General features: G+C 39.5%; 2 protein-coding genes across 5 annotated transcripts in view; both read left to right on the forward strand.

Moving 5' to 3' along the window:
- The first annotated feature begins 266 nt into the window (after positions 1-266).
- Positions 267-12,783, forward strand: LOC118241220 (protein bassoon-like). Its single transcript, XM_035525442.1, has 5 exons — positions 267-405; positions 5,681-6,317; positions 7,550-8,401; positions 11,993-12,713; positions 12,773-12,783. Exons 2-5 carry the CDS (start codon positions 5,880-5,882, stop codon positions 12,781-12,783), a joined length of 2,022 nt encoding a protein of 673 aa, XP_035381335.1. The 5' UTR covers positions 267-405; positions 5,681-5,879.
- The window catches only part of pclob (piccolo presynaptic cytomatrix protein b), a 59,768-nt gene continuing 51,546 nt past the window's right edge, over positions 12,746-20,967 (forward strand). For all 4 annotated transcript variants that reach the window (XM_035524975.1, XM_035524977.1, XM_035524976.1 and 1 more), the window contains exons 1-7: positions 12,746-12,820; positions 13,931-14,719; positions 14,951-15,862; positions 16,310-17,236; positions 17,328-18,044; positions 18,532-19,368; positions 19,774-20,469. In XM_035524975.1, the coding sequence (XP_035380868.1) occupies positions 12,803-12,820; positions 13,931-14,719; positions 14,951-15,862; positions 16,310-17,236; positions 17,328-18,044; positions 18,532-19,368; positions 19,774-20,469 (4,896 nt within the window). In that variant the 5' untranslated portion in view covers positions 12,746-12,802. The remainder of the gene's footprint in view (positions 12,821-13,930; positions 14,720-14,950; positions 15,863-16,309; positions 17,237-17,327; positions 18,045-18,531; positions 19,369-19,773; positions 20,470-20,967) is intronic.

The raw sequence follows: 20,967 nt of genomic DNA on the forward strand, positions 1-20,967 counted from the left end.
TCTATCTCTCATTCACAGCTGCCCTCTGTCCTTTCTCTACCCACTTCCTACACATCACTACAGATTCCTGAGTGCCACTGATTGGTCTGTGAGTGCAGGAGATTGAGGGACAGTCCCTTCTCTGCCAGAGGGCAAGCGTGAAAGAGGCAAGGAGAGAGAGTAAGGGAGCGAGCTACTGTCTCTTTAAGAGTATTTTTAGGCTAGTTGTTAGCAGTGGTCAGTGGTGGGGAAAATCATCGTTAGCAGTGGCAGTGCAGTAGCAGCCTGTGAATATGGCTGAAGAGGAGACATTCAAACTGATGGGCATGTGGATTTTATAGCTTCACACCACAGGACATCCCCTAACTCTATGTATGCTGTTGGACTTCAGCCTTTTGCTCTTTGCTTTTCTGGGACTAAATGAAAGTAAGTGACCATTATCTATAAAACGTTTCTTTATTTCCACTTTAATTTTGAGTGATATATCATGTGAGTCCTTACACATGTCTATTAGCTATCTGCCAGTCTATTTATATCTATCTGTTTATTTAGCTGCGTGAACTGTAAAGATTGTTTCTGGATGGATAGCAGGTTCCTTTTTACCTTTCTAGGGTAGTTATTTAAATTTAATGAAATTGGCAAACAGTGCATGATCAAGTTACTGGATTGATTACAGCCTGACCCTCTGCTGTACTCTACACTGAAAAGCAATGTGGATATGCATAAGCTCTTGTGAAATGAACAGGTAACAAAGCAAATTTAGGAAATACTCAGTGTCATAAATATTGGGTGTGTATTGGCTGAAAAGAATTTGTGTACATATGTTTGTGTGTGTGTGTGTGTGTGTGTGTGTGTGCGTGCATATGTTTGTTTGTGTGTGTGTGTGTGTGTGTGTGTGTATACATGTGTGTGTGCGCGCCTGCGAGTCCATCTGTTTTTGTATTTGTGCCTTGGAACACGAACATGCCTAAGTGTGAGTGCCCAGGATCTGTTCCTATATCCTGTCTGTGTGTGTGTGTATGTGTGTGTATGTTCATACACTACTATGTATGTATTTTGAGGGAAAGGAGAGAGAGAAAGAATTGGTGACCATAGAGAATAGTTTTCTTGATGAGACTGTCAGGGTCAGACAGCCAGACATGAGCCTATATCCTCTTCCTCGAGGTATATCTTAGGTAACTATTACAAATACAGGTACAATGGAAAGCCTCAAATTGGCCAACCACATGTAGACTATATAAACTATGCTGTAGGGATCTTTTATAGAGAGATAACTGTTTATTTAATGCACATTCTGTGTTGTAACTACAGTCAGACACTGGCTCTGTGTCTAAAGAGAGAGAAAAGGAGAATTCAATATGAGATTTAGTAGAGTTCTAATAAGTACTGACCTCCTATCCAGAAAATGAGTTCACTTAAAACTGGAAGAGCATAAAATCCAGTCTGATCTCTCTCTCTCTCTCTCTCTCTCTCTCTTTCTCTCTCTCTCTCTCTCTCTCTCTCTCTCACACACACACACACACACACACACACACACACACACACATAAAAAAAATGAATGCAAAGCAAGAGAGATTCCAGCTTCCTGGTGTTCACAAAACCCCACGCATGACGCAACAAATGACCATCATAGCCCACAGCCTCCCCCTGTGAATGACACACAAGCCAAATGGGAGCGGGTGTGTGGGGGCTCCACATCCTGCACGATTCCCAGCCTCCACGCACACTCACTGCTCACGCTTCAACTGGCTCATGGTGGCTCAGCAGCGTCGCCAGGCACGTCTCGCCCTCGCTCATGCTTCCCACTGGAATGGCTCTCAGCCTCTCTGCTCACCAGCAGTGCAACCAGCCTGAGCAGCCTCCCTGCTTACCTTCCCATGGTGGTGTGAGAGCACAGCTTCCTCTCGTCATCATTATGGCCATGGCTGTGCATGACACATGGTACTTACACGTAGGCAAATGCTGCATTTTCACTGCAGTGACACAATAGGGCTTATGTCATTAATGGCATATGTTTCACATATGTGTCACTATGGGACTTATGTTAAGTGGGATCTATGGTGCTCCTGTAATTGTGCCTGTTTTGAACTTTTTGAAGAAAGGCCTCATCAAAAGCAGCAGTAAATAATCTAATGTTTTACAACAGTAACAACATGGTATTACAAAGAGGCTCCACATGGTGGTTAGGTCTGCCAGTATACTATACATAAACTTAGCTCTGCAGTTTTGCAGTGTTATCAAAGTGTTAGAAAGAGCTCCTTTTAATTTCGGCAAAGATTTACTGTGCGCTGGAAAAGAATACAGTAATTGACTGATTTGTGCCTCTAGGGGTGTACCGCTTATGCAGTCCACTGGTTTTAGGCCAGGCTGCTTGGACCATTGTTGATCAGTGGGTGGCAGGGTGACAGGCCCAGGTAGAAAACTCTGACCTAAAGGGCCTTTTAAGAGAAAAACTCATCTGGGCTGTGAGCCGAGAGCTAAGAGCTAGAAAGGGTGCACTCACTGTCCAGCTGCCCAGCCATCCAGCCATACAGCCTGCTTTGCTGAGAGCATACCTCTCCAAGCTGTCTGCCTCAGGGCTCTAAATCAGACAATCTCAGAAAATCTCAGACAACCTCCCATCCAAAGAAGCAGGACGGTATATGTAGGAGGTGTTTAAGCATGGGCTTTCCCTAATACCCTGCTCTTCAACACCGCATAATCAAACAGATGAAAGATAAAAGACAATAAACAGACCCCTCTCTGTCTCTAAAGAGGAGACAAGGAGTCTCAGTAGAATGGAGTAAGATAGAGTATTTTTAGTATAGTATTTTTCTCAGTAATGTTTTTATCCATCAATGGACAAAAACTGAGCAGCCTGGAGATAGGTACAAAAAAGTAGGAAGGAGGATGTGGAGGTCCAAAGGTAATGTTAGAAGGTACAACATAGTTAATTGCCTTTTCTGGATTTACCATTAGCTGAAGCAAGGAGCACATTCAATTTCTCTGCAGACATTATCTGACACCTTCCAGGCAAACTAAGAAGTATGGTGTTGCCTTCTGATTCTATATATGAGAGAGTAAGAAAAGGAGAGAGACAGATTTGTTATGCATCATTAATGTCCACTATCATCCTGAAGTTGAATTGGTCAAGGCCATTTGCACTTGCTCTGGGTTTAAAATTGGATTGACTGACCTTGAAGAGAGAAAATAGTTAAATAATTCTGTATGTGTAAAGTATTGCATAAAATGGTTATCAATATATACACAGCTTAAAAGAATAGGTCCTATTAATGTTTTTACCTAGGTGCCCTTAACTTTCCCCCACTGTGCATACTAGATACGATTATGTGGCAAACAGATTAGGTTATATCTGGATAAAATATAAAATAGCTGAATTAGTGTACAAAAGACGAATTTAGACGTTTTCAAATGTAGACGTTTAGTTCCTTTAACTTTAGTTTTCGTGAGGTGATATTCTGATCACCTGTCATATGCAGAACATGCGCAGTAGTGAACATGGGAGACGCGGTTGCATACGTTCTCTGCTCTTCGTAACCTCCATCCTCCGCGGGATCTGAAGAGACAGAGCAACACCAGAATACCACCGTGTAGAAATGGGGAAATAACCAGGCATCTGCGGGAGGTAGGCTGCTGTTTGTACTGGGTGTTTAGATGAATTTCTAACATTTCACGCTGCTATCGCGTAACAGTTTCTGGGAAAATATGCAATGGTTAAAGAAAGCAGAAGGGGTAGGGTTTTTTGTAGGCTATATTAAAGGGTTGTCGCTTTCGCGTGGTTAGGATGCGGTTGTTGATGGGAGCGCAGTGGAACAACCTGACACGGTAGTAACCTATAAATTGTCAAGGGCAAATGCGTGACCAAGGGAATGAGGGAAACTTAAATCTCAGCAACACACTGATAGAGCAAGCCATATTTACATTGGTCTTGTTTGCCCTCGAAGCAAGTCCCGGTGAAATCAGTTCCATATTAATCGTAGTAGACTACACTGCAGATCGTGACTCGTACAGTAGCGATCGTATATCATAGCGTGTAGTATCTCGACAATAAGTTTACATACCCGTACACCATAACCTACAACTAACCGAATGTAGTCTATAAATGTGTAAATTTGATGAAATAGTAGTCCGAACAACTGATAACGTTAATTACTGAGTTCGTGTTTAGCTGTCGAGTGATGGTGAAAATTACACGTTGTCTTACCAGAATATTTAGTCAAGACGTTATCCTAACACGACTTTGTCTTTTTTACTATGTGCATCAGTTGAAGCATGTCAGTTAGTGCTCTGCACATGCAGCTTTAGAAGCTTTCCTACCCGGATGTGCCAACGGAAGGTCGCCAGAGATTGTTTAGATCAACAGTATTTCTCTACCGAACCATTTCTGCCTCCTGTTGTAAATATTCAGGAAGTGAACAATATTTAGGATGGGAATTCGGAGGAAGTGGACACCTCAAAACTCGAATCTTTCCCCCCGAAACACCACATGACACAATGGCTTTGATGTGATAGATCAGGGTAGATCGTTTATAATAATCTATGATATTTTAAGTGTCATTGACAGTGGAAGTGTGAAATTGATAAATTCCGAAAAATAAATTAAAATCGGAGATTTTTTCTTCATGAATAGCTACACAGTTACGGGTGTGAATGACGGTGCACTCACTACACGTCAACTTATGTTTTGGCCATTGTAGCCTATTCCGTACCGAAAGGAAGGCCTCCGAATACCTTTTTGGCACGAATAATATTGGCAAGAAGACTTGATCGAAGAGCCTTTTGTAGACCGCTGTCCAAGGTGCTGACGTTAAAAAACCCGTCGAAACAATTAGTATATTAAACGGCGAGACAGTCGTTCTCTTTAAGGATATTAGAGTCTGCATAAGTTGCAACTCTCTGTGCCAGTTTCCTTTGTGTTCTACCTTATACTGTGTTATATAATCTTGTCCATACTGCCATGATTTGTGAGGCATTGTTACTCCATAACTAAAATATCAAAGGTGTCGCTATGCAAATATTATTTCATTTAAGTTGTCGTATTGAATGGCTGACCTTTACCTTCCTTCTTTGGGTTGGGGTGGAGGATTGGTAGTGAAGACTACCTAGTACAGCACCAGTTGTCATAAAAGAGAAAATACTACTACCTCGTGCTATTAGGTCAACTAAATAAATGATGACATAGTAGGTGATATTTTCAGTGAATGCATCTCAAAAGGTGATACTGGATGTTTTGAGAAAAACAATGAGTATGTGATATTCTGTAAGGCAAAGCAATTGTTTCCTTAATTGCCACCATAAAGACAATTTTATATAGATTTCTCATAGTTAATCTTAGGTCATGTCAGAAGGTTATTCACAAAAGCCTTATTGTTGTCCTTTTATCTGTAAATCAAAAGGAATGTAGTTACAGGCCTATAGTTTTGGGGCCTCTAGTTCATGTGGGCAGAAACTTAAGTATAATGTATTAAGATCACATGTACCTTATTAGAATATTAGGTGTCTTTAGGCCAATCAGTTGTGAAATGGTCAGTCACTGAGGAGAACTAATGTTGATTCAATAGTTTGATTCAATAATTTGATTCAGTAGATTAGAATATCCCTCTTTTCTCTCTCTCTTTCTCCCCTTTTCTCTTTCTCCAGTTCCCCTTCCCTCTTCCATCTCTTCCCCTAATTTGTCCTCTATGTCTGTGCTGTTTACTAGGGAATGTGGCAGCAGATGTGAAGGAAACACTCACCTGGAGAGAGACTCTCTCTTTGGACTCCAGAAAACCAGGAGCAGCATCAATGCCGTTTCTGCACTTCCTGCAAGCATGAAAACAAGGTTCCCTTAAGTGAGCCCCCAGCCCAACCCTAAACTTCCTCTATAGCCAGCTCCCAGAAACTTGTAGCCTCTGCACACTATGTTCTCCTCTACCTTCCTGAGTGGGGGTAATCCCTTGAGTGCCATGTCTTCTGCAGTAAACAAGTTTAGTCTATTTGGGGACGAGTCTGGACAGGACAAGCAGCAGGAAGCTCGAGAGCAGAAAGACACTAAGCGGCAGCAGGATGGAGTGCTTGACACACAAGGACCTCCAAAGGAAAGCAAACCACAGCAGCCAGGAGTGGGAATGGGTGAAGCTGGTATGGGAGGCCCCCAGCGACAAGACATGGGAAAGGCATTGCCTCCACCAAAGGGATTGCATGGGGGTGGAGCTCAGCAGCAAGACCCCCCTCTCTGTCCAATCTGTAAAAATACAGAACTCAATTTTATATCCAAAGGACCACCCAACCATAACACCTGCACCCAGTGTAAATCAGCTGTCTGCCGCTTGTGTGGGTTTAGTCCACCAGATGCAGCTGTGAGTAATACCTATTCCTCACTCATTCACCATTATCTGTCATACTCTTTCTATGCATTAGCACATTATTGCACACATTCATTATTGTGATGCAAGCAAGTTACAGCTTTCCTTTTACTTAGTGTTTAAGTGGCTGGTCCCAAAGCTTCAAACCATGGATGCCAAATAACTTAAGTTTAAGCCTGCCTGTGATTAAAAAAAAGTCTGACTCTCTAAACTATTGTTCAACAGCTGCATGGAATACTAAGGCTACAAGGTTGTTTAGCAGTTCAATATGCACATATAGACACTTTCCACCTGTCCAACTGTCTATAGTTATTAACATTCCCTTGTAATAAAGTGGATAAAGAGAATCCCTAATGAAGCCCTTATTCATAACCTTTCAAATGAGATTTCAAATGAGAGCAGTGGAATAACTTTTGCAGCTTCAATGATAATTTAAAAAAAAGCTTATAGTATAAGATGTAATGGTAACATTTTGCCATTGGAAAAAAGAGCTGAGTCTCCCTCCTCTCTTCTATAGCTTTCCTGGGGCCATTACCAGTGTTTATGTTTTAGTCAAACTCATACATGCATGTTGGTGAATTCCTACTTTTAATTGGTTATGCTACTATTCATGGTTTCACATATTCGAGCAATTTTATTTTGTTGAGGCCATCCTAGCAAGGTTTTCCATCTGCTAAAAATTGTAATTTTGGTTTCTAAATTTATATGTAACGACAAATTTAGCTACTGGGAATTTCCATATGTTATGGGATTTCTTAAATTTATTGTTTTAGAGTATTCAGTGAGTCTTAAGTCAAAACTGGCATGTGTCTATTCATGCCTATATAGCATTATTCACTGTGATCAATGCTAATGGAAAAACATTTGTAGAGCATGTTGAGACAGAAATGTTGAGTCCTCAAACTGAAGTGATTCTCTTTAGAAACATGGAATCTGTTTTCATAGAAGCCAATGGCATTTCTTTGCAGGATGTACTGCATCACACAATATAAAAGTTTTCTGTTTTAATCATGGCATTCAGATAGTGGATCCTGACACTTAAAAAACACACAAAACATAAGCATAAGAATGGGGAGGAGGTTACTTAAAATAAACAAAATGTATTATATGTAACCATATAGAATATCCACACACTGATAGTTAAATCTAGCTACTGTCACCCATGTCATGTTTTGTTTTAATGGTGATATGTGAATTTGGATGACATCTTTGTATTGTTCGTGCAGACTGAGTGGCTGTGCCTCAACTGCCAGATGCAGCGGGCCGTTGGAGGTGTAGAACCACCTACTCCCCCCACAAAGAAACTGCCAACTCAGCCCAGCAAAGGTTCCACACCATCTCAGCCATCTGGAAAAAGAAGTCCGTCCCCAGCACCAAATAAAGACACTCCACCTGGTAAAGGGTTGTCATCTGCCAATCAGCAAACCAAACTATCTGACAGTCAGAAACCATCAGGACAGTCTTGCTCACCTATAGGAAAACGAATCAGTGCTACCACAGCTCCAGCTTTACAACAAACACCATCCCAGCAGCAGACAGCAAACGAAACCCCTTCCCCTGTAAAGTCTAAACTATCAACTAAGACAGATCCACCTGTGGAGCAATCAGGATTTTTTGGGTTTGGCTTTGGAAGTGCTCACGGTCAATCTCGAGCCACATCCCCCTCCCCTCAGCCTCCTGTTTCAGCAGTTTCTGAGAAGGTTCTAGGCTTTGGTTCCTCCTTTTTCAGTTCTGCATCTAATTTGATTTCATCAGCTGTCCAGGATGAAAAATCCACAACAGCTTCTAAGGACTCTACTAAGCCCCTTGCATCCCAAGCACCAGATGAGAAGAAAACAGAGCAAAAGAAATCTGAAGAAACACAACCAACCAAAGCAACTGTAGCCCAAACTAAAAATGAACCAACCTCTCCACAGCCTCAAAAAGCAGATAGAAGCAGTCCAAAACCATTTCCACAGTCCTGCCCAATCTGTAAGGTGGACCTCAAGAAGGATCCTCCTAACTACAACACCTGCACTGAGTGTAAAAACATTGTGTGCACCCAGTGTGGCTTTAACCCTATGCCTCATCAGTCGGAGGTAAGTGAAGCAGATAAGGCTCTAGTCTTGTGGTTTGCACTGGGGCATTAAATCCACCTAATGCCACATTTTGCTAATTTTGTAGGGCACAAATACCATTTTTTAATTTGGTGGAAAGAAACCAATTTGCCTGGGACAAAGTTGGTGGAGTGGTACAAGAGAGGTTGTGACATTTAAAATCCACTTAGTTAGTTTTGAACCCATTCTGGCTTAAAATCACACTTGTACAATCACTTCTTTGGACCTGATTTTATCACAAAATGTAACTGCAACAGTATTTTTCTCACTTTAAGCAGGCACATAAAGAGGTGTCCAATTTCTCACAATAGGATTTTGACCAAAAACAACAGACCACTAAACCAGATCTCCCATTTACTAATAAAATACAATGAGTGTTTTAATTAGTAAATTTTTTTTTCATAAGGACTGTCTGTGAATCCGATAGTTGTTGTGTCATTACACAACACATATATAAATTAAATAATTTTAGTAAGGAATCATATCACTATTATGTAAATATAAATTTTATTCTAAACAGAGTGAACAATAACTTTAATAATAATAATAATAATAATAATAATAATAATAATAATAATGATAATAATAATGTGTTATGTACATATATAATTTGTATACGTATTATCATTGAGTACTATATATTTTGGCATGTCAAATCTGTACTTCCCTGGCAAATATATCTATTTCATCATCTGTTAATTTTTGTTTTTGGTATTGCAGTTCCTACATGCTTGCTACCATGCCAAAATTGTCACTGCACTGTGTCACTGGCTCACGCTTGGCATTTAAAGGGAATGAGAGGAGTTAATCTGACGTGTAACCACACCTGTTGAGCATATATTCAGTTGAACCAAACCTCTATTTGTAACTGCGCCACTCTGTGCCGTATTAGTGTCTCTGCTGCAGGTCCTGAAAATAGCAGGCAGCATTTCTGCTTCGCCCACATGTGCCTGTATTATGGTCTTATGCCTTCTTTCTATACTTGCGCTGGGTGCAAAAAAAAAGCAGCCATAAATTTAACTCTGTATCTGTAACCTCACGTTTACATTTTCATAGACCTGCTGTTATTGTTATTTGCAACTCTCTTATTCGGAAATGTTATTTTCAGCTCTCTTATTTGTACTGTAAAAGTACTTTAAAATGGGAAATTCTAATTTTGTGTGGTCTGCAAGGGGTATTTGCAGGGTAATACATCATGTATAATTTTTGTACATTTGATGTAAAACAGTTCAGTACACTACAGTATGAAACCTAGAAAGAGAAACACAATACAATAAAATGCTATAGAATACAACACAATGCGAGAGCAATTATTAAACTAGACTCAATAAACATCCACACACATCACAACTTTTGTGTCCTCCATAATTTGATAGTAATATAATATATTAATAATATACTGTTATGATTGGTTTTATCTCTGTGCTTGTTTGACTTGCTAGATGACAATTCTAGTATTTGAATTAATTTGTATTTGAAACATATACTTACCTTTCCCAAATTTCTCTGTAGTGTCACTACCAAAACCATAGAGGCTAGTGCTCCTCACAGTTTGTCTAGAGTTCCATGTGGGTCAGACATGAAAGAAAAGAAACAATGAAACAAAGAAACAAAAGCTTTGTTCCACTGAGCACACCGAGCTCACAGTCAAGCCCTCAAAGAGGCAGAGAACTAGCTGAGCCTTTAAGGATGAAAAGCTCATGATGTCACTAAGTAGAACTGCATGGTTCCAGTAATACTCAGCTACTGCGGAAAAATATGAAGTGTTCTTCTTTATATCGTTTTCTAATAATATTCATTTGGCAGATTTCCTTATGCCTTTTCTATATTTTGTAATACTTTATCTGCATTCAATTAAAAATATATGTACAAATATTATACCGTTTAAAGTTTTTGTAGCAGATAAAGCATATAGTGCAAATTTTTCGAAACAAAGTATCTGCGCAAAAGTACTGTTACTAGTCAAGGCAAAGCAAGTCAAGCATTACCACTAATATTAGCTCAAGTAAGTAGTTTAGTTATTTATAGTTGTCTAAATCTTTTGTGGCTGCAAATAACAATAAAACTTCTCAAAAGATGAAGTGTCAAGGCAAAACAATAATGTGCCTCAGTTTTAATGAGGATGACTTTTGTTGAGTACTGAAAACCTGATTGTGAAATGGATGTGTTTATCTCTGAATTCCAGTGGATATTAAAAGCTAGGTAATTGAGAGAGCACATGGTTTGCATTAGTGCAGAATGTGCAGTAGAGATGGAGCCACTATAGGGCAGCGCCCACCACCCATAGGGTCATCACCTGGCATGCAGGAGAATGTTGGGCTGGACCTTAAATAGTTGTTTCATATTTTAGAGAGCCTCAATAACTAAAGAGTTGACACCTGATGCTGATGCTGTCATTGAATTCTCATGCTTTGGGAGCAGCCAGATAAAGGACACTGCAAGGCTATCTGATCACATATGCACACACTGGTGATCGGTGAGAACATGGAACATAGTGGTTCATTGAGGTAGTCTAGTAACATATAATCTAGGGCTTCTCTATGGCTCAAAAAAATATGGGATAATAGAAAGCACAGCTTTTAATCTTCAAACCTTAACACACACACACATATATATAAAACATAAATGCTTATTGCAACAAGTGTCATCTGTCATAAAAACTGCTTTTTTCATCTTTGATGCCAAGCTGACATAAATATTATGTCAAGTGAGAGATGTTTGATGACATTATGATGTGTCATCACGCTGGGCAAGCAGAAATTACATTGCATGTTATGACAGGTGATTTTGCAGCTCTGGATTTTTTTTTCATATGTAAGGATAATATAATGCTGATGATATGACACAGCTTACCAATTGATGCTGCTATCAAAATTGAACAAAAGTGAGGACTTCAAAAAGATGCTCTGTAGTATCTCCTGTACTGTCAAACAATGGTATTGATGATTTTTACCCTCATTGTTAAAACATTACATTCAAAAATGCCATGGGAATGAAGAAAGATATGTTGATGAGGATATGAAAATAATTGCCCCCAAACAGAAAAAAGTGTCAATCACTGTGTGATTTCTACCATTCAACTTAAAATGTTATATTCTGTGAATAAATATAACTGAGCTCAATTAACCAATAAATCAATTATTTAGTTAATCAAGCGATCAATCACTTTCCTCTGAAAGATGTGGTGTGTCCACATTGACAGAAAAATGTACAATCTACACCAGGATATCTATAACATCAAGCAAGGTTCTAGCTAGTTTTGTTCTTCAACCCAGATACATGCATTTTGAGAGGCCTGTTTTGGCTTAAATGGAATAGAAATGGGTTCCATTCGATAATTGCTATATTACTACCACAAAATATTACTATTTTTGCAAGCTAAACAAACATATTTGAGTGATTAGTCCCACCTAAACGTTTGCCCAGTGTACTTTTACATCATCTGATGTATTTCTTTTTAAAATATTTTTTGGTAAGCATAAAATGCACTGAAAAAAGGGCATTGTCTACAATTTTTTTATTCATTGCCTTAAAATCATGAACTGAACTGTGCTGTGTGTGGTGTCATTGCAGGGAAAAGATTGGCTTTGTTTAAACTGCCAGACACAAAGAGCACTACAATCAGAAGGAACTCATTTACTGAAGCCCCAGCCCCAGCCCCAAGATGCTCCAACACAAGTGAAGGATGCAGGTCCAAAACAGAAACAGACCACAGCCCAGCCATCAAAGAGTACTTCTACCAACAAGACAAGTACCTCAAAAGAAGACCCACGTAACCAGAATGCTCAACAAAAGCCGCCCACTCATCAGACAGCAAAAAGTAACCTGCCTCCACAGAAGGGAGTGCCACCTCAAGAGGATTCAGGTTTCTTTAGGTTTGGCTTTGGTGGTGCACGTTCTCGATCCCCATCTCCTCAGCCTGCAGTATCTGCTGTTTCTGGGAGGGTTTTAGGCTTTGGCTCCTCCTTCCTTAGCTCTGCATCTAATCTAATCTCATCAGCTGTTCAAGATGAGCCTTCAACCACACCATCAACCTCTTGTAAAGGTTCCACAGTGTCTCAAAACTCTGCCAGTGCAACCAGTACACCTCCTGCATCACACAAAGAATCCGCAGCAGCACAAAGAGCTGGGAAAGAGACCAAACCCTCAACTACACTGAAAGAAGAGATTCCGGGACAGCAAAATGATCAGCAACCCAAGACACCTTTAACTGAAGCGAAGATGCCAGAACTCTCCTTATATATGCCAAAACTAGATAAGGATACTCAGCCTCTTCCCAAAGCTTGCCCACTCTGCAAAGCAGAGTTCAAAAAGGATCCCCCCAACTACAAAATCTGCACCGAATGCAAAAAGCCTGTCTGTAACCTCTGTGGATTCAATCCTATGCCCCATCAAACAGAGGTAACATTATGCAGTTTTTATGTTTACTATTAATATGTTTTGGTTATTCCTTACAGCTGCATTCAAGAATTTGCTAATGCTTTTGTTTACACCATATTTTGAGAAAACGGTCCTGATGTCACATTCATTCCAAACATTTTCTGGTCTTATTTTATAGTAATATTGTGATTACATTTTGCATGATTATTAGTAGAGTTTGGTGTGTGAATATTTGAATGATGGATTTACCATGAAACATATTTAAGATATTTCTTGTCCTCTCTCATCCTATATTAGGCAAAAGAGATAAGAATATGCCATGTAACTTCTTCGAACTACTATGTACCATCTAAGGTCACCAGGCTGATAACAGAGCCTCAGTCTAGGCACCTTGAAGACAAAAAAAAACAAAACATATAGATGATGTCACTACTGTAATAATTGGCTCCCCATGGGTGGTTCAAAGGATATACGAAGGGTCATATTTTGGGTTGCCTAGACCCAGCATTGGAAGACATTGGCTAACTCATGTTTCCAATCCTTGGCAAGAAGGCATCACAGCAATTAGGGAGCTAACTAGTATGTTTGCAAATCCCAGTGCAAAATATAACTAAAGTCTGTGGAAGAGAGGGGAGATGAAACCTATGCTGAATTTAGTTTTTTTTAAAAGTACAATAACTAATCATTATTCTTTATTGATTGGTGTCATGATTGATTTTATTCCATTTCCCTCCATTTTTAATTCCTTTTTGGTGGAGATCAATGCTTGAATACATTAGAAATTGGAATGCATTAAAATTTGTCAAAGATATATTTGCATCCGGACTATATTTTCTCCACCAATCCTGAAATAGCGACACAGAAATACCTTAAAACATTTATGTAATATTTATATTGATCAAATATCCCTTTGTTTAGCAATTACAGTTGCAACTGCAGTAACCACAGTGAGCCAGAGTACAAGGTGTTGTGATCTTATATTGTGGTTTTATTGGTTGGGCTCAAATTCTGCTGAATGTGCAAAATTTTCCTTTGATTAATTATCTTCACTTTTATTTAAATACTTGTTAATTTAACCACATGAGAAGCTATTTACCATATTTCCTCATCTATTTCAACTTTTTTCCCCAGTTGATAGAATGGCTTTGCCTAAATTGTCAGACACAAAGGGCTGTTGGTCATTCTCCAGTGTTGCCCAAAAAAGCTTCTGTGCAACCGCATCATTCAGGAAAAAGTGACTTTTCAACACCACAGAAAGCTTCTCCTAAAGCAACACCTCCACAGAAAGATAAGAAAGCCAAGGACATTCAGAAACTGCAGGACCAACAAGCTAAGGCATCCAATGGGACACCCCCTGTACACAAACCACAGCAGCAGGAAACTGAGAAACCTCAGGTGGATGCATCAAAGATTAAGGATGACTCAGGTTTCTTTGGATTCGGTTTTGGTGGTGCTCGAGCTCGATCCCCATCTCCTCAGCCTGCTATGTCTGCTGTGTCAGAGAAGGTTCTAGGCTTTGGCTCTTCTTTTCTCAGTAGTGCATCAAATCTGATCTCAGCTGCTGTTCAGGATGATGCATCCACCACACCACCAACTTCCCGTAAGGGTTCATCAGTTTCACATATACCTCACAAGACTGAATCAGCAGCAACCACACCGGTTACTTCCCACAAAGCATTTGAACCTTCCCATGATGTAATGGAAACATCACATCCACCTAAATCACCTGCACAAGCAAAGAGGGGTCAGGAAGTGATAAAACCTGGAACAGTTGGTAGATCATCCCAGCATCTTCCTCAAACCTGTTTACTCTGCAAAACAGAGATCAAAAAAGACCTGTCGAACTACAGCACCTGTACTGAATGCAAAAATACTGTGTGCAACCTCTGTGGATTCAATCCCATGCCTCATCAAACAAAGGTAAGACACACTTCTACATTTCAGGTAGAGTACATGGTAATGCTGCATGCTGACATAACTGAATTCACATAACAATTGTGATCTCAGCCTGTATCAAATTCTTCACTGACATTTCATTTTTTGTTAAATATTTATGTTAAATACATTAAAATCCCTGAAGTGATCATGGTTTGAGGTAAACATTATTTGTTCATAAAAGGCTTCTAACTAAATGAGCTAATTTAATTGCAGATACAGGAGTGGCTCTGCCTAAGCTGCCATACACAGCGAGCTTCGGACACATCATCTGTACTGTCTCAATCACAAGCTAACAAAATTTCCACAAACTCATCCTCTCAAAAAATGGATGGTGCTGTGTCAGAACATCCTCAGAAGGAGAAAGATATTCCTGATGAAACCATTCAAAAAGGCCAGACAGCTCATGCAGTCAAACAACCAGAGGACACATCCATCCCAGCAGGGGAAAAGCAAGTGACTGTTACTCCCACAGCAAATGAGATTACTCAGCAGCAGCCTAGACTTCAAGAAGACACTGAAAAGTCCCAGAATCAGACTTCAAAGACTTTCAAGGATGAAACCCCCCAAGAAAATTCAGGCTTTTTTGGCATTGGTGGTGTGTGTACTCAGTCACAATCCCCCCAGCCTGCTGCCTCTGCTGTGGCTGGGAATGTCCTAGACTTTGGCTCCTCTTTCCTTAGCTCAGCATCAAACCTCATCTCATCAACTGTTCTGGATGAGCCATCCACCACCCCACCAAGCACTCAGAAGAGTTCATTGGTCTCTCAAAGTTGCACTGAAATCACCACCCCACCTCATTCCTCCCGTAAAGGCTCAGCAGTTCCTCAGAAATCTGAAGTATCTGAAAACTCTGAGAAAAGACAAACAGAAAAGATTAAACCACAGGGTGAACAGAATAAAAAAGAAACAATACAAGAGGAAAAAGATACAAAAATACATCAGGGAAAAGGCCCTTTCAAGCCAGAGCCACTGAAAGAGAAGGAGTCTCCTCATGCTCTTCCCAAAGACTGTCCACTCTGTAAGGTGGAGATTAAAAAAGACCCTGCCAACTACAGCACATGCACCGAATGCAAAACAATTGTATGCTTGTGCTGTGGATTCAATCCAACTCCACACAAAACAGAGGTAAAAGGACTAAGCTGGTAATATCAACTTTTCAGGTTCTCATGATACTAAATTCATGTCACTTATTATAATATGATTATTTAAATATGGGCTCAATAGACCTATTACAGTATTGCAGTATAATTTGCATGTTGTTTGTTTATTAAACATTAAAGACAACTTGCATTACAACCTAGAGCTAAAATGCACAAATGTATTGCAATGTTAACTTGTATATATTCACTTTCTTTACAAAATAATTAATTAAATAATGTGTTTGTAAAAGCTGATATCGCTCTGTAAAGTGTCCTCGAGTCTGAGAAAGACACACACGCATACATATACACACACACACACACACACACACACACATATATATATATATATATATATATATAAGTAGTAATAATAATAATAATAATATAATAATCTCCCTAAAGGAACTTATAACTTGTGATTGTCCAACAGGCAAAGGAATGGGTGTGTTTGAATTGCCAAATGCAGCGAGCACCAGATCCTTCTCCCGTAGAGCATCAACCACAGGATAATAAATTACATCCTCCATCGTCTCCAAAGCAAAAGAAAGACACTACAACTAAAGACAAAGATAAAAAAGCACTTGCCAATGAGAAACCAGAAGGCAAAAAAGATGATCCAGAGAAAAAACAGCCCTTGGGAAGCCCTGCAACAAAGCAGGCTACTCAGAAAGAGCACCCTAAGGAAGAGCTACCTGAGAAAGATCAACAGACAAAAAATGAAACATCTGAACCTTCTAAATCTGCACATTCAAAGGAGGAAACAGGCTTTTTAGGTTTTAGTTTTGGTACACGATCTCGGCCAACATCCCCTCAGCCTGCTGTTGCGGGGAAGGTTTTAGGTTTTGGATCCTCCATACTCAGCTCAGCATCTAATCTGTTATCTTCAGCTGTTCAGGATGGGCCCTTTACAACTCCACCACCATCCCGTAAGGGTTCTACAGTTTCTCAAACATCTGATAAGTCTTTATCAACACCACCCATGTCACGTAAGGGATCTGAAGTTTCACATATATCCACCACCACACCACTGACTACCCAAAAAGCATCTGCCCAGGACTCTCCTAAGATGAACCCTATAAATGTAACAAAACCACCAACTGAACAAAATCAAGAGAAAACTTTACAAGAGAAGAAACCAGATGATGAAAAGCTTAGAGCACCATCATTATCCATTTTAATGGATATCACAGAATCAGATACAACCAAAGGAACAGAACCAATTCAGCCTCTCTCCAAAGTCTGCCCACTCTGCAAGATGGAGCTCAGGAAGGATCCTCCCAACTACAATATCTGTATTGAGTGCAAGAACACAGTTTGTGACCTGTGTGGATTTAACCCAATGCCTGACCACACTGAGGTAAGAAAATGTATGTGGTAATAAATCTAATCAGAAATTAGGTTAAAAAAATCATTTAAATGTTTGCTCTTTTTTTTTTTTTTCTTTTTAGGTAAAACAATGGCTGTGTCTGCAATGCCAGATGCTGCGGGCATCAGGACCTCCTCAGCTAACGCAACCACAGCCTATCAAAGTACCTCCACCAGTAGCCCCACAAGAGGAGGGTCAAGGTCAATGTTCTGTACAAAGCCCCTCTCAGTTGCAGGACCTAAAATCTCCACTACAGCAGGGATCAGAAGAGGACACTTCACCTCCAAAGCCTATTGTTTCACAAACTGAACCACATAAAGACAAGTCAGCGTTCTTTGGTTCTTCTCAGCCTGCTGTCTCTGCTGTTTCTGTGAAGGTTTTAGGCTTCAGTTCCTCTATCATCAGCTCAGCATCTAATCTCATTTCCTCAGCTGTTCAGGATGAATCCTCTAGAACAGCACCAACTTCTGAAACATCTGTGACTTTTCCAACACCGGCTACTTCTCACAAGGGAGCTGCAATTTCAGATGCATCTGAAAAAGTCCCTTCCAATGTGGACGCAATTTCAACGCAACAGCTACAAGAAAAAAAAGCCAGGAGAAAAACATCGGAAATTCAATCCATCAATGAACCATCTGCTCAAGAAAGAAAAGATGAAAGTTTATCAGAGCCTCTAAAAGCCTGCCCACTGTGCACTGTGAAATTCAAAACTGATCCTCCAAATTTCAACACATGCACATTTTGCAAGAGCACTGTTTGTAATCTCTGTGGCTTTAACCCAGTGCCACAGCAAAGTGAGGTAAGAAACCTATATTCATTTGAATTCCATTAGTGTTCCTAATCAAATTTGTATAGGCCAGGGTTTGATTTCTTTTTAATGCTCCTGTGTTTTACTATTACATATCTACTTTGGCATTAGAAATAATACATATAAATGGCTATAAATCACCTTTTACAATATTTGGAAATGTTTGCCCTCAGTATGATAATCAGTCTCATTTGAAATATGTTTTGATGACAGCATATGCTCATTTCATGTTTGTGATATCAGTGTGCAATTTTCATTTTAGTCCAATATTGGTTTGAGAGTTATAATGCTGATTATAGTAAAATGACAATAACTATAAAAAATTTCAGTCAAGCTCTTTTTCAATAAGATAATTCAGCCTTAAATTCGCATAAACACTGTATGTGTTATAGATTCACTTTTTGGTGCTATGTTACTGTTACTGTGTTGACAAGAAATGTTGAGAATAGCTCACTACTGAAATGTTTTATATCTACAGGTGAAGGAATGGTTGTGTTTAAACTGCCAGATACAGAGAGTACCAGGACCTCCTCCTGTACAGCCACAGGCTAATAAAGCACCTCCACCAGCCTCACCCCAGAAGAAAGAAACTTCTGCTCCAGATGCTTTACAGAAGGAATCAAATCCACAAACAGTTGCCACATACAAAGATCAGAAACTCTCTCTACCTGCAAAAGTAGAGGATCCCCTTTCTGCAAAGTCACAGGAACCCACTTCAATATCAACATCACAGCCATCTCCAGCTAAATCTCCACCCCCACAAAAAGCTGAGCCTCCAAAAAAGGAGTCCAGCTTCTTTGGTTTTGGTGGTCCACGATCTCAGTCACCATCTTCCCAACCCTCTGTCTCTGCTGTTCCTGGGAAGGTTCTAGGTTTTGGCTCCTCAATATTTAGCTCAGCGTCAAACCTGATCACTTCAGTTGTTCAAAATGAGCCCTCAACAACACCACCGACTTCCCGTAAGGGTTCTACAGTATCTCAAACTGCCGTAAAGCCTGAATCAACACCACCTGCTTCTCGTAAAGAGTCAGTTTTGCAAATCCCTCCGAAACCTGCATCCTCTGCAAAGACAAACGCTCCTGATATTCAGAAACAGGAAGAAAACAAACCTGCAAATGATGCACCAAATGCTCAGTCTACCAAAGCACCATCTGCTCCTGTAAAAGAGGATGAAAATTTATCGAAGCACCCAAATCTCTGTCCACTCTGCAAAGACAAATTCAATGAAGACCCTCCAAATTACAATACTTGCAGTTTCTGCAAAGCCACTGTGTGTAATATGTGTGGATTCAACACTATGCCACATCAAACTGAGGTAAACAAATATTCAGTTAAATGTCACGATTATCTCTGCAGACCTTGATACTGTTCTCTTTTTCCACCCTGAATTTTATTCATTCAGATATTGTTTTGACTTAATATCTTTACTAGAACTTTACAATAAGTACATTTTTTCTAACGAAGTCTTGGACATACTAAATTATTCAAAAATAAATTTTCTCCTTTTTTTTCTTATATTTTTGTTGTTCCCTGTCCTTGTTTTTGTTGGAATTCTGTACTGCACTGTTGTATCTGCAATTCACTTAAATTACAAGAAAAAGTGCTACTGTACTGTACGAAATTTGATCGTATCTGTTATCTATAACAGGTGATCCTTCTTGTCTTGTCTTCATTCTTGAAGAATTAAATATATTGAGTGATGTTTTATGTGTGTGTGCAGGTGAAGGAGTGGCTGTGTTTGAACTGCCAGATGCAACGAGCACCAGGATCTCCTCCATCAGGACAGCTGCAACAAATGGCAATGAAGGAACCTCCTACAGAGATGGAGGTTTCAAATCCAGATCCTACACAGAAAAAGACAGGAAGTGCCAAAGAGCTAAATCAGAAACCTGCTAAACCTGGAAAACCACAGGAGGAGCTCACTTCAGTAGAGATCCAGAAACCCTCTACCACCCTAGAAGGAAAACAGCATTCTGTATCTGCTCCACATACTGAGGAGCAATCTGCTGTTTCTGGGAAGGCTCTAGGCTTTAGCTCCTCCTTTTTTAGCTCTGCATCTAATCTCATCTCTTCAGCTGTTCAAGATAAATCATCCGCTACACCACCGACCACTCATAAGGACTATACATTTACCCAGAGTTCCATAAAAAACTCTCCAACACCACCTTCTTCCCATAAAGGATCTGTAGCACATAAGGAAGAGGGAAAAAATTCTGAAGTCAAATCAGAAGACCAGTTGGCAAAGACACAAGTTTCTCTTATGGAACAGGAGCCATCTCTCTTAGATCCTCCCAGAGATTGCCCACTGTGCAAGGCGGACCTCAAGAAGGACCCACCTAACTATAACTCCTGCACACAATGTAAAAAAATTGTGTGTAACCTTTGTGGGTTCAGTCCTATTCCACAACAATCAGAGGTAAAATAACTATTTAACATAATCATTAAACTTATTACTATACTTTATCAAGTTTTACCCATAAGAATAAATCTAATTACATTGACATGTTGCCTTTTTTGTTTCAGAATTAGAAATGTAATACACAACATTGCTTTCAACAGTAATGAGATCTTCTGTTTTGTTCAGTTTACAGTTACTGCTGAGCAACTTGTCACCCATTCACATTTTTATATTTAATTTGGCTCTTTTTTACTCTAATAACTAAATGTATTTTCTAATATTTTGTTAGAAATGTATTGGTCTTATTGCAATTAATTTTGGAAAAGAGTGCAATATATGTTGATCTTAAATAATAGTTTCAAAATTTTCCTCTCACTCATCAATAATCAGCCTTATATGAAAAATTATGAAAAGTGATAAACAAGTTACAACTGGTTTAGAATTCATTGGATGTCAGTTATTTTCACTATTCATAGAAGATTACTAAAACATTTTTATATGTGATAATTTTATGTG

Source organism: Electrophorus electricus, chromosome 4 (assembly GCF_013358815.1).
Source record: "Electrophorus electricus isolate fEleEle1 chromosome 4, fEleEle1.pri, whole genome shotgun sequence".
Lineage (NCBI taxonomy): Eukaryota > Metazoa > Chordata > Actinopteri > Gymnotiformes > Gymnotidae > Electrophorus > Electrophorus electricus.

What these genes read in the sequence shown, in the direction of transcription:
- LOC118241220 (XM_035525442.1), top strand. Translation starts at nt 5,880, where the DNA reads ATGTTCTCCTCTACCTTCCTGAGTGGGGGTAATCCCTTGAGTGCCATG. An exon ending in TTAGTCCACCAGATGCAGCT is followed by an intron (nt 6,318 to 7,549) that starts GTGAGTAATACC and finishes TTGTTCGTGCAG; the next exon opens with ACTGAGTGGCTGTGCCTCAA. An exon ending in CTATGCCTCATCAGTCGGAG is followed by an intron (nt 8,402 to 11,992) that starts GTAAGTGAAGCA and finishes GTGTCATTGCAG; the next exon opens with GGAAAAGATTGGCTTTGTTT.